The sequence below is a fragment of the Cryptomeria japonica genome, chromosome 9 (assembly GCF_030272615.1).
Source record: "Cryptomeria japonica chromosome 9, Sugi_1.0, whole genome shotgun sequence".
NCBI lineage: Eukaryota > Viridiplantae > Streptophyta > Pinopsida > Cupressales > Cupressaceae > Cryptomeria > Cryptomeria japonica.
The window spans coordinates 705,846,140-705,859,934 of record NC_081413.1 but is presented as its reverse complement, the minus strand read 5'-3'; the positions used below and the strand labels follow the sequence as shown (position 1 = coordinate 705,859,934).

The window sequence follows — 13,795 nt, the reverse complement described above, 5'->3', positions numbered from 1 at the left end:
ATGACCCCTAACGACATCATATGACCCCATACGACACCATATGACCCATCACAACACCATATAGTGTCATAAGAGGTCATATTGTGTTCCTCTTTAAGATGCCATATGACCCCTAACAACATCAGATGACCCCTTAGGACACCATATGGTGATGTTCGGGTTCAGATGGTGTCCTAAGGGGTCATAGAACACCATATGACCCCTTAGGACACCATATAACCCCTAACAATACCATATGACCCCTTAGTACACCATATAGTGTCCTTAGGGGTCATATGGTGTCCTAAGGGGTTAGATGGTGTGCTAAGGGGTCATAGAACACCATATAACCCCTTAGGACACCGTATGATCCCTTAAGACACCATATGACCCCTAACAATACCATATGGTGTCATTAGGGGTCATATGGTGTCTTAATAGGTCATAGAATACCATATGACCTCTTAGGACACCATATGACCCCTAATGACACCATATGACATGTCCTAAGGGGTCATATGGTGTCTTAAGTGGTCATACAACACCATATGACCCCTAAGGACACCATATGACCCCTTAGGACACCATATGGTATTGTTAGGGGTCATATGGTGTCCTAAGGTGTCATAGAACACAATATGACCCCTTAGGACACAATATGACCCCTAACGACACCATATGACACCTAACAACACCATATGACCCCTTAGGCCACCATATGGTGGTCTTAGGGGTCATATGGTATCCTAAGGGGTCATAGAACACCATATGGCCCCTTATGACAGCATATGACCCCTAACAACACTATATGGTGTCGTTAGGGGTCATTTGGTGTCCTAAGGGGTCATATGGCATCCTAATGGGTCATAGAATACCATATGACCCCTTAGGACACCATATGATCCCTAACGACACCATATGTTGTCCTAAGGGGTCATATGGTGTCCTGCGGGGTCATATGGTGTTCTATGACCCCCTAGGGCACTATATGACCCCTTTTAACATCTTAGTACATGACATGAGCACTTGTGACACCATATGACCCCTCAAGACACAATATAGCATTGTGAGGGGTCATATGGTGTCCTAAGGGGTCATATGGTGTTGTTAGAGATCCTATGGTGTCCTAAGGGGTCATATGGTATTCTATGACCCCTTAGGACACCATATAAACCCTAATATCACCATATGGTGTCCTAAGGGGTCATAAGGTGTTCTATGACCCCTTAGGACACCATATGACCCCTAAGACCACCATATGATGTCTCGAGGGGTCATATGTTGTCGTTAGGGGTCATATGGTGTCATTAGGGGTCATATTATGTCCTAAGGGGTCATATGGTGTTCTATGACCCCTTAGGACACCATATGACCCCTAACAACACCATATGGTATCCTAAAGGGTCATAATGTGCGCTTAGGGTTCATATGTCATTCTTTGACCCCTTGAGACACCATATGAACCCTTAGCACATGTCATATGGTGTCCTAAGGAGTCATATCATATTCTATGACCCCTTAGGACACCATATGACCCCTAATGTCACCATATGGTGTCCTAAGGGGTCATATGATTTCTTAAGGCGTAATTTGGTGTCCTAAGGGGTCATAAAATACCATATGACCCCTTAGGACACCATATGGTGTTGTGAGGGGTCATATGGTGTCGTATGGGGTCATATGGTGTTCTAAGGGGACATAGAACACCATATGACCTCTTAGGACACCATATGGTGTTTTTAGGGGTCATATAGTGTTTTGAGGGCTCATATGGTGTCCCAAGGGGTTATAGAACACCATATGACCCCTTAGGACACCATATGTTGTCATTAGGGGTCATATGGTGTCTTAAGGGGTCATAGAACACCATATGACCCCTTAGGACACCATATGGTGTTTTTAGGGATTATATAGTGTTGTATGGGGTCATATCGTGTCCTAAGGGGTCATAGAACACCATATGACCCCTTAGGATACCATATGACCCTTTAGGAAATCATATGACCCCTTAGGACACCATATGACCCCTTAGGACACCATATGACCTCTTAGGACACCATATGGTATCGTTAGGAGTCATATGGTGTCCTAAGGGGTCATAAAACATCATATGACCCCTTAGGACACAAAATGACCCCTAACAACACTATATGACCCCTAACGACACCATATGACCCCTCAGGACACCATATGGTGGTCTTAGGGGTCATATGGTGTCCTAAGGGGTTATAACATACCATATGACCACTTAGGACACCATATGACCCCTAACAACACCATATGGTGTCGTTAGGGGTCATATGGCATCCTAAGGGGTCATATGGCATCCTAATGGGTCATATAATACCATATGACCCCTTAGGACACCATATGACCCCTAATGATACCATATGACCCCTTAGGACACCATATGACCCCTAACGACACCATATGGTGTCCTAAGGGGTCATATGGTGTCTTGAGGGGTCATATGGTGTTGTATGACCCCCTAGGACACCATATGACCCTTTTTAACAACCTAGTACATGAAATGACTACTTGTGACACAATATGACCCCTCAAGACACAATATGGTGTCATTAGGGGTCATATGGTATCCTAAGGGGTCATATGGTGTCATTAGGGATCATATGGTGTCCTAAGGGGTCATATGTTATTCTATGACCCACTAGGGCACCATATGACCCCTTAGGACACCATATGACCCCTAACGACACCATATGACCCCTTAGGACACCATATGACCCCTAATGACACCATATGACCCCTAATGACACCATATGGTATCGTTAGGGGTCATATGGTGTCCTAAGGGGTCATATGGTGTTTTATGACCCCTTAGGATACCATATGATTTCTTAAAAGGCCATATGAGCCCTAACGACACCATATGGTGTCCTAAGGGGTCATATGGTGTCCTAAGGGGACATTTGGTGTTTTATGACCCCTAAGGACATCATATGACCCCTTAGGACACCATATCGCCCCTTAGGACACCATATGACTCCTAACGACACCATATGGTGTTCTAAGGGGTCATATGGTGACCTGAGGGGCCATATGGTGTTCTATGACCCCCTAGGAGACCATATGACCCCTTTTAACATCTTAGTACATGAAATGACCACTTGTGACACCATATGACCCCTCAAGACACAATATGGTATCATTACGGGTCATATGGTGTCCTAAGGGGTCATATGGTGTCATTAGGGATCATATGGTGTCCTAAGGGGTTATATGGTATTCTATGACCCATTAGGGTACCATATGACCCCTTAGGACACCATATGACCCCTAACGACACCATATGACCCCTTAGGACAACATATGACCCCTAATAACACCATATGGTGTCATAAGGGGTCATATGGTGTCATAAGGGGTCATAGAACACCATATGACCCCTTAGGACACTATATGGTGTCATAAGGGGTCATAGAACACCATATGACCCCTTAGGACACTATATGGTGTCGTTATGGGTCATATGGTGTCATTAGGGGTCATATGGTGTCCTAAGAGGTCATATGATGTCCTTAGGGGTCATAAAACACCAAATGACCCCTTAGGAAACCATATGACCCCTTAGGACACCATATGACCCCTTAGGACACTATATGGTGTTGTTGGGGCTCATATGGTGTTCTAAGAAATCATATGGTATCCTAAGGGGTCATAGAACACCATATGATCTACAACGACACTGTATGACCCCTTAACACACCATATGACTTGTAACGACACCATATGTTGTCCTAAGAGGTCATATGGTGTCCTAAGATAGATAGTAATGGTTTCCTAAGGGGTCATATGGCCCACCATGCTCATGCACACACCTAGATGGGTTATATAGAGATATAAGATACTTAGAGGGGGAGAGAGGCGTGAGATACCTAGATAGGGTGAGAGAGAGAGAGGGTTGAGATAGATGGAGGGGGATAGAGAGAGGTTGGTAATGAGATACGGATGGAGATGTAGAGAGGTGGAGAGGGAATGAGGGAGAAACCTAGAGAGGGGTAGAGAGGGTGTGATGGAAAGTTGATGATGTAGACAGTAAAGAGAGAATAAGAATTAGTAGGGAAGGGAGATAGAGATGGGGATAAGGAGGGAGAGGGAGATAGAGAGGAAGAGGGAAAGAAAGGAATGAATATGTCTATAAATGAGAGGGAGGGATAAGAGGAGAGATGAAAGAATAAAGAGAGGGAAGTGTATGAGGAGATTGAGGGAGAGGTAGACATGGAGGGACTACAAGACCCGGGGAAGGAGAAGATAGAGAAGTGGTGGGAAAGAGAGAAGAGGAGGAGAGAGTTAAAAAATAAATAGGGGTAAAGGGGGAGGGAGATAGAGGGGAAGAGAGAGGGAGCGAACTAGAGATGGGACAAATAGATAGGTGAGAGAACTATATTGGGAAAGAGAGATGACATACCTAGATGACAAGAGAGAGGAATGAGATAGATAGAGGGGGGGAGAGAGAGGTGAGTAATGAGACATGATGTAGAGGTAGATAGGTGGAGAAGAAGGAAGTGATAAACCTAGAGAGGTGAGAGAGAGAGTTGATGACCTAGAATGTAGAGAGAGAGAATAAAAGAGAAAGAGAATAAAAAAGTGGGGGAGTGAGATATATATGGGGGTATGTATGGATGGGGAGGTAGAGAGGGAGAGGGGAAGAAATGAAAGGAGAGACCTAGAAAGGGGAGGGAGGGAGAAGAGAAGAGATAGAAGAAAAAAGAGAGGAGTAAGAGGGGATGGATGGAGAGGTAGATATGGAGGGAGGGAGAGACCTGTGGAAGGAGGAGATAAAGAGGTTAGGGGAGGAAGAGAAAAGGAGGGAGTTCATAAAGGGATAGGGTTAAGGAGGAGGGAGAGAGAGGTAGAGAGGGACAAAGAGAGCTATAGACAGTGCATATAGATAGGTGAGATACCTAGATGGCCAGAGAGTGAGATAGATAGAGGGGGATAAAGAGAGGTGGGTAACAAGATCTATATGCAAAGGTAGATAGGTGGAGAGGAAGGGAGGGAGAAACCTAGAGAGGGGAGAGAGAGTGGGATGAAGAGGTAATGATCTAGACAATGAAGATAGAGAATAAGAGAGGAGGAGAGAAGATGAGAGAGTGGGAGAGGGAGACAGAGAGGGAGAGAAGAAGAAAGGAAGGTAGAGACTTAGAGAGGGGAGGGAGGGAGAATTTAAGAGACAGAAGAACAAAGAGATGAGTAAGAGGAGATGGATAGAGAGGTAGACATGGAGGAAGTGAGAGACCTAGAGAATGAGGAGATAGATAGGTTTGGAGAGAGAGAGAGAGAGAAGAGAGGGAGAGAGTACATAAATAGATAGAGGTAAGGAGAAGGGAGAGAAAGGTGGAGAAGGAGGGAGAGAACTAGAGGGTGGACAATTAGATAAGTGAGAAACCTAGAGGGGGAAAGAAAGGTGGGTGATAATATAGGGAGGGAGAGGCAGTGAGGTGAATAGGGAGGGAGGGACAACCCTAGATATGGGGAGAGAGAGGATAAAAGGGATAGGTAGTGACCAAGAGAAAGGAGTGGGAGGGGAGAGAAACAATAAGAGAGTGAGAGAGAGGAGAGAGGGAGAGAGTCAAGGATAGAGAAGTGAGAGAGACAAGAGAGGGAAAGAGATAGGTCTAGAGTTTGGGTAAGATAAAGAGAGTGAGATACATAGCTAAAGAATGCTACTAAGAACATGCTGATTACTGAAATTTGACTATCTGAAATTTTATATGATCCTCTAAAAACTAGAATCTACATTATAAATCCTATAGAGCTATACTTAAATGTTATATTTTATGTATATATTCTCCTTCGGGGGTGGATATAACTTGTGCCCAGATTGGAAAATCTACACACTCACAAAACCTTCACATTAGACAATGCAAAACATTTGGCGCGCACCAAATTTGGCACTCACCAAATGCAAAAAAATGACTTTTCACATTTGGCACGCAAATCCAACCCAAAGGGTTGGTATTCTCCCAAGCAAACCATTTGGTATTTGGCGCTCGCCAAATGCAAAATTTTGAATTTTCACATTTGGCGAGCGCCAAATTTGAAAATTCAAAATTTTGCATTTGGCGAGCGCCAAATACCAAATGGTTTGCTTGGGAGAATACCAAACCTTTGGGTTGGATTTTCCTTGGGCATGCAACCCATAGGTTTGGACGACCTTTTCATGCCAATGATGCATTTTTATGAAAAGATAAAAAGTGGCACCTTTTTGGTACCACAACTTGGTGCACTTACCCTTGGATTAGATGATCTAATCTAGAAGCAACATCAATTAAGATTGTATTTATTTCTACAATGAGTTATGGTGTTGAAAATGGTAGAGCATGGAAAACTATTACAAGATCACATAATAAACAATAGAAATAAAATTATATTTGAAATCATTTTAAATACAATGTAATGGGTTTTTAAGGCCTTATTTTTGTCATACAAAATTAAATTATAGGAATGAATTTCTCAGCTAATCAAAATACAAACACATATATATTAAATGTAAACTTTATTTCCTAACAACCCCCTTTAAGCTTTACATTATGAAAAAAGAAAACTATGAAAATAAATTTATTAGCATTAAACTAAACTTCCCAGTCTAGGCAAATGACTTGAACATCCAACTTTGCATCGGATTAACCCAAACTCCTCATGTTTGGGCAAATGTTCCAACTCTAGATTAGTATCAACCTAAACTATTTTGTCTAAGAAAATATCCTTATTATCAACCTAAACAAGAATTTAGAGAAGACTGACAAGGAGGATATGGTGACTAGGGATTTTTGGGTAGGTGAGGTGGCTGACAATGACCCTCTTTTGGATTCTCAAGATATGATGGTGGAGAAGGTGCATCCTACTGAAGAGCTACAAAAGGTGGACCCTGTCAAAGAGCTGCAAAAGGTGGACCCTGTAAAAGAGCTAAACAAGGTGGATATTGGGGATGAGGTGGACAATGAGAGGGAAGGGGATAGATCGGTTAGCATCATGGAGAGAAAAGACAGAGGGGAAAGGGACTGGTAAGAAGAAAGGAGAAAGGAAAGAGGAGAAGAGGAGCTACCAAACTGCTTAGAATGTGCAACAAATTCTGAAGGTAGATGATAATGCAAAGATATGTGGCTATTCAGTGGATGTTGAATTGCAGATGTTGAAATGAGAAGTTCAAGAGTTGAGAAACAAATTGGAGAGCCAAGGGGTGAATATGGAATTGCAAGCCCTAAAGATGGAGATGAGGGAAATGAAGAACAAGTGGGATGCTCTAGACAAGTAGCTGATAAGCATAAACAAAATCTACAGAAGAGTGATGCATAGCTCAACAACCACCCTTTATCTATTGCAAGACAAGGCCCTAGGAAATTGGGATGAAGACAAGGAATCATTCAGGGAATTGTTCAAGTTTCTCACCAACAACTGGAACAATGTCTTTGTGCAAGCTAGTTTACGGAAGTTTGGTCCCTAGGTCTAGGTGTTTCTTTTCTTGGTTACTTAAGACTTACGAGGTTTATCCCTTGTTGATATCTATCTTGTTATAGTTACTCTGTTAAACTTTCTAGTTATGTTTTTTATTATCTTTTTGCTATGAATGTGTTGTTATTGTTGAACACCTTTGTGTTGTGTTAAGGGGCAACACCCTTGTTTTTGCTACTTCTAATATAAAAAACATTAATAATATAATATTAATATTTTTTAATAATATACTAATAAAAAATAACATAATAATAAAGATAAAAAATTATACTATATTATAATATATTAATAATAGAATAATAATAATTTAATATATATCTTAATTAAAAAATATATAATAATCAAAATACAATAATATAAGAATCTTAATGTTTATCTATATGACACTATCCCTAACTTAACCTTAAGTCTAACCACATCTCTAATTGAACCTTAATATAACCATAAATTAAAGATTTAACCTAAGCCTAACCTAGCACCAACTTTAAAGATAACCCTAACTTAACCATAATCTTATCTATGATTGAACTATAAACTTAATTATAGTAGTATATTAGATATATATATAGAGAGAGATTAGGATTATTGTCATACAATTTAATACCACAAAAAAATATAAATCAATAATATTATTTTAGTTAGGTTGGAGTTATCCTCATGCAATTTAATAATATAAAAATTTGATAATAAAATAATATTACTAATATAATAATAAAAATAATATAATATTTAGAATTACAATATTTTAGTTATCGTAATATTAAAATCAAAATCACGTAATTTAATATACCATATCTTACTATTATCTTACAATCTCATTTCTTTAAAATCAAAATTAAAATCAAATGTATATAATTTTTTTAAGTTACAATCATAATTCAAATTGCATTGACCATTTCTATTGCCAAATTATATAATTTCAATCTTAAAATTTCATTTTCATAAAGCTTTACTAATATAATAGACGAATTAAAAAATAAAAACGTACGATACTTATTTTAATACATTCATTACTTCTCTAACAATATTAAAACACAAATAAGATGCTTTTTTTCCATATAACTCAAAATCTACTCATTCACTTGTTGTACAAGTTCTTAAAAATTTAGAAAATAATTTAATTCAAATTCACTACTTTCTTAAAGTCCCCGCAAGTTTATTTGGTTTGAATAGTCAATAACAAAAACGTAATATTCAAACATATTTAATAATGATTTCTTCATATCTAAAAGAATAATGTCCTCCTCTCGTCATCCCAAAATAATGGCTGTTAAAATATGGAAAAAAAAATTCGATTTCTTTAATGGGTCTTAATCGTTTTGACAAATATGAATTACTTGTCTTAATCTTTTACTTAGTCTCATTTGATTTTTAATAATTTCCTTTCAGACTTAGATGGCAGGTTTATCTGATTTTTTTTATCCTTTTAAACTTTCTTAAATGCAGATTTATCTGAACTTTTAATCCTTCAAACTCTCTTTATTATAACTTTCTTTCATTTTTTAATTCATATATTTATTTTAAAAAAACCAAACTTTGCCGCCCCCATCTTCCTATTTGTAGAGATGATTCTGTCTTCGTTTTACAAGTTGTGCAACAAATTTGGATTGAACAGAGAAAGAAAGAAAGAAATTGGGTTCATTTCATGGCCTCCCCTAAATCTAATGGTCCAGAAGCAGAAGCAGGGCCTTGGAAGATAGTGATGGAGGATGGAGGACCCATCAAATCTCCAGTCAAAGTGAAATACACAAAGCTCTTCATTAATGGAGAGTTTGTGGATTCAGTTTCAGGTAATTATCTTTGGTGGGTAGAAGATCAATTATAAAGCTTTTAACATCCATTAATGTCATGTAATGAATTTATGTGCAGGGAAAACATTTGAGACATTTGATCCAAGAACAGAGGAAGTGATAACAACTGTATCAGAGGCCGCCAAAGAAGATGTTGATTTGGCTGTCAAAGCAGCCAGGGTGGCCTTTGATCATGGTCCATGGCCTCGCATGCCTGGTTCTGTGAGATCTCTCACTCATCGTCATAACAGATATTATGTTTCTATAATCAATTATTTCTGGATTAGATTGTGTGCAATATTTTCGACCAGCCTTTATGATCCATCATCAAGATGTTAGAGAGCAAGCACCCAATAAATTTTCTTGTGATTCCAGGAAAGAGGCCGCATACTGAATAAGTTTGCAGATCTGATTCAACAACATTCAGAGCAACTTGCACTATTGGAATCATGGGATGGAGGAAAACCTCTGGATCTTGTTAAAGCATTTGACATGCCAAAATCAGTCAGTGTTCTCCAATACTATGCAGGTAAGATACTCATTCTGGTTGTAGTTATGTTGGTTTGTGCTTTGCAGTTTGGTTGCAGCTGTTTCTTACTCTTTAACTGTGGACTTGTTTTGTAATACAGTTAAGACTCCATCTTTATATTTTGCTTTTATCAGAAAAGTTGTTTCCTAATACAGTTAAGACTCTTGTTTCTCATTTTATCTAATCAAAAACTATAAATATTTATCTGATAAACAAATGTTTGTGCAGGTTGAATCGGACCTGTGATCTAATATAAAAGCTTTAATCTTTCTTTGTTTGATGTTTAATTTTTTCAGGGTATGCTGATAAAATCCATGGGATGACATTAAAGATGAATGGGCCATATCAAGGATATACATTGCATGAACCCATTGGAGTGTGTGGTCAGATTATACCCTGGAACTTTCCACTATTTATGTTTTTCACTAAGATTGCTCCTGCTCTCACATGTGGATGCACACTAGTAGTCAAGCCTTCAGAGTTAACTCCCTTAACTGCACTCTACTGTGTTCATTTATCTGTAGAGGTATATAAATATATAACTCTTTATATTGCAGATAAATTTTCTGTTTCATTAGTTAATTTGCAGGTTTAGATTGGTTTGGAAGTCTTTAATTTAACAATTTAGAGAAAAATGAACATATATTCAGAATGGTTTTTAAATATTAGTTAATTGGTGTGTGGTTAATATAGGCTGGAATACCTCCTGGTGTTCTTAATGTACTTCCTGGTTTTGGAGCAATTGCTGGTGCTGCCATAAGTAGTCATATGGATATTGATAAGGTACGGAAAAAAAATATTAAATTGATATTAAATTTATTTAATTATATAATTTTTTTTGTATTTAAAAAATGCATATAACTGAACTAAACTATTGCTCAAGACAAGGCAAGTTGGGTGTTGTTTAAGCGTATTATATTCACATATGAATCCAAAAACAGCATTTAATTATTATTATTAAATGTATAAAAAGTGAAAAATATTTAATTATTTAATGCAATCAATTAATTGTGTGATCTTCTCAATATAATATTATTTGTTATAGGTCTCTATATAAAATCTATATTTTTCACAAAGATAAGGATATAAACTAATAAAAAAAAATGATATAATAATATAATAATAGTAATGTAGTGTTAATGGATTTTTCTTAAATTATAAAACTTATAGTGTATGTATATTTTTTTTGGAGGATAAGGATATAATAATAATCATAATAACAATGGTAGTAGTTTAGTCTTAATAGATTTTTTAATTTTTTTCTTTAATTCTAAAACTAATAGTGCTTGTATATTGGTCAGGTTGCATTTACAGGGTCAATTCAAGTGGGGAGATTGATAATGGAAGCTGCAGCAAAAAGTAACCTCAAGGATGTGACATTAGAACTTGGTGGGAAATCACCTTTAATTATCATGGATGATTTTAATATGGATGAAGCTGTAGAAATTGCTAATGCTGCTATATTCACATGCATGGTGCGTTTCAATGCTTAGCCATTTACATTAATAACTATATCATATTTAGTATTTATCAATATGTATTTTGAAAAAAATAAAAATAAAAACCCTTTGGTATGTTATAGGGACAAGTATGCGTAGCAGGTTCACGAATATTTGTTCAAGAAGGTGTTTATGATAAATTTGTGAAGAAAATCGCTGAAAGAGCAAAGAAGATTCTAGTAGGTGACCCACTTAAGGGAGGAGTACAACATGGCCCTCAGGTATCCATTTTGACTTTATTTTTTTTAAAGTATGCATAATTATTTATGATCTAAGTTAAAAGAAAGTACTCACAACCTAGTAAACAACCTTGTAGAAATGTGATTAAGACAACCATTAAGAATACTAGATATAAGATTATTAAAAAAAAGATCACTATAATCTTCTTTAGAATCAATATGTGTTTAACTCTTGAATAATTTTCTCTCTTTTAATAATACATTTTATATTGAAGATTGTATTTCACATTAATGCTATTTATTTATTTTTTTAATGAATGATTTTTTTAATATTTAATTATGTATGATAGTAAAAATTGATTAAATTTATACATTTAATTCTTCTATATCAAAATACAATTATCGTGTTATGTTATGTAAGAAATATTTTTTCATAATTTTTTTCATAATTACAAAGTAACTGACCATATATAGAGGACCCATATAATGCTTATTATTTTATACCTTTATTGTGCAGATTAATAAAATTCAGTTTGATAAAATATTGAAATACATTCAATATGGTAAGGTAGATGGAGCCATATTATTAATTGGTGGTCATTCCTTGGGTGAAAAGGGATTTTACATTGAACCTACAATTTTTATTGATGTTGAGGTAATTCTAATATTTTCATGCAATATTAGTTACTTTCCATGCATTTGGTCAGCACGTTTTTACTATAATTTAATGCAGGATAATATGAGGATAGCCGAAGAAGAAATATTTGGACCAGTCATGTCTATTTTGAAGTTCAAGTAAGGATGTTTATAAATAGGTTATTTTAATATTTATTTAATATTTTTAAAACATTTATATTTTATGCAAAAAATATCATCTAGCATATGTTAGACTTATGTAAAATTAACAAGGAAAGATTCATCCATTATAATTATTGTTTTTACATTAATGAAACCACTTGAGATTTATTTTAACCTTTACAATGTGTTTTTGCAGAACTGTAGAAGAAGTAATAGAGAGAGGAAACAAGACAATCTATGGTCTTGCAGCGGGAGTTTTGACTCAAAATATTAATGTAGCCAATAGAGTTGCAAGATCTCTCCATGCAGGAACTGTGTGGATTAATACTTATCTTGGAGCTGATAGTGATTCCCCATTTGGAGGATACAAGATGAGTGGAATTGGAAGAGAGTTTGGACCTCATGGCCTTCAAAATTATCTACAAGTCAAGTCAGTTATTACTCCTCTTCATGAATCACCATGGCTCTAAAAACCACCTTACATACTCCTCTTCATGAGTCATCATGGCTCTTAGAACCACCTTAAATCTAGTTTCTATGTTTCTTTACATGACTTTTTGCATTGTTATCAATCCACTAAAATAAAATTCCACTATGTAGTAAGATGCTTCTGAATAATGATATATTTATATTGTTAAAATTATCTATTATCTTTATTATAAGATTTATTGATCAAAGTTAATTATGGTTATGATCCTTATTCTAGTGTAATATTCTATTGCACAACTTTTATGAAGTTTACTTAAAAGTTGAAATATATATTTCTCATAGGCAACTAATAAGAATGTGTGTGCTTCCTTTCTTAAAAATAAATAAGTTCCACTACCACTTCATTATGACCCACTTGTAGGAAATTGGCTATCTAATGAGTTATAAGAGAGGTTTACTAATCATTAAAATTCTAAAGTTTTATATTATAAGGATCACTTATGTTGACATAGATATATCGTGTCAATTGTATCAAGATATCATTATGATGAACTATATCAATCCAATTTGAGGATACTATATATGATTGAGATTAGATCACATTTTATATTATATGATAAACAAATTTGAATATAAAAATATGACTTTGTCAAAAGGAAAACGTTGTTCTTGAGAGATTTAGTTTCACTACATACACTCAAATTAATTTTAGTTTATTGAAATGATTAAAGAAAATAAATTGATGGAAATATTTAAAAATGGATAAGTAAAATTAACTTTCGGAATTTAAAATTGGAAAATACAGAGGATACATAAGAATAAAATTGAAAACATGATTTGAACTACTCTAAATGTAATAACCCACCAAAATTGATTCAACAAAAATTGAGTATTCTTTTTTGTTTTGTTTAATGTAATCATTATGTTTTATTCAATTGCATACTCTGGGCATCCATCCATTTAGGATTAGGCATTCATCCATCCGGGATGAGCATCTAACCACACGGGTTAGGCAATTGTCCATACGGGACATAAGATTCCATCTATCCAATACGGGATAGGCATCTACCCATACGGGGTAGGCATCTATCCAAACAGGATAGGCATCTACCCATA

General features: G+C 36.1%; 1 protein-coding gene across 1 annotated transcript in view; it reads left to right on the top strand.

Moving 5' to 3' along the window:
* LOC131073867 (aldehyde dehydrogenase family 2 member C4) overlaps positions 1-12,720 on the top strand; it is a 33,092-nt gene extending 20,372 nt beyond the window's left edge. The window contains exons 4-13 of the mRNA XM_059211902.1: positions 9,071-9,245; positions 9,325-9,467; positions 9,621-9,774; positions 10,071-10,300; positions 10,468-10,557; positions 11,076-11,249; positions 11,357-11,494; positions 11,970-12,107; positions 12,186-12,247; positions 12,447-12,720. Coding sequence (XP_059067885.1) covers positions 9,071-9,245; positions 9,325-9,467; positions 9,621-9,774; positions 10,071-10,300; positions 10,468-10,557; positions 11,076-11,249; positions 11,357-11,494; positions 11,970-12,107; positions 12,186-12,247; positions 12,447-12,720 — 1,578 coding nt within the window. The remainder of the gene's footprint in view (positions 1-9,070; positions 9,246-9,324; positions 9,468-9,620; positions 9,775-10,070; positions 10,301-10,467; positions 10,558-11,075; positions 11,250-11,356; positions 11,495-11,969; positions 12,108-12,185; positions 12,248-12,446) is intronic.
* The last annotated feature ends 1,075 nt before the right edge of the window (positions 12,721-13,795 follow it).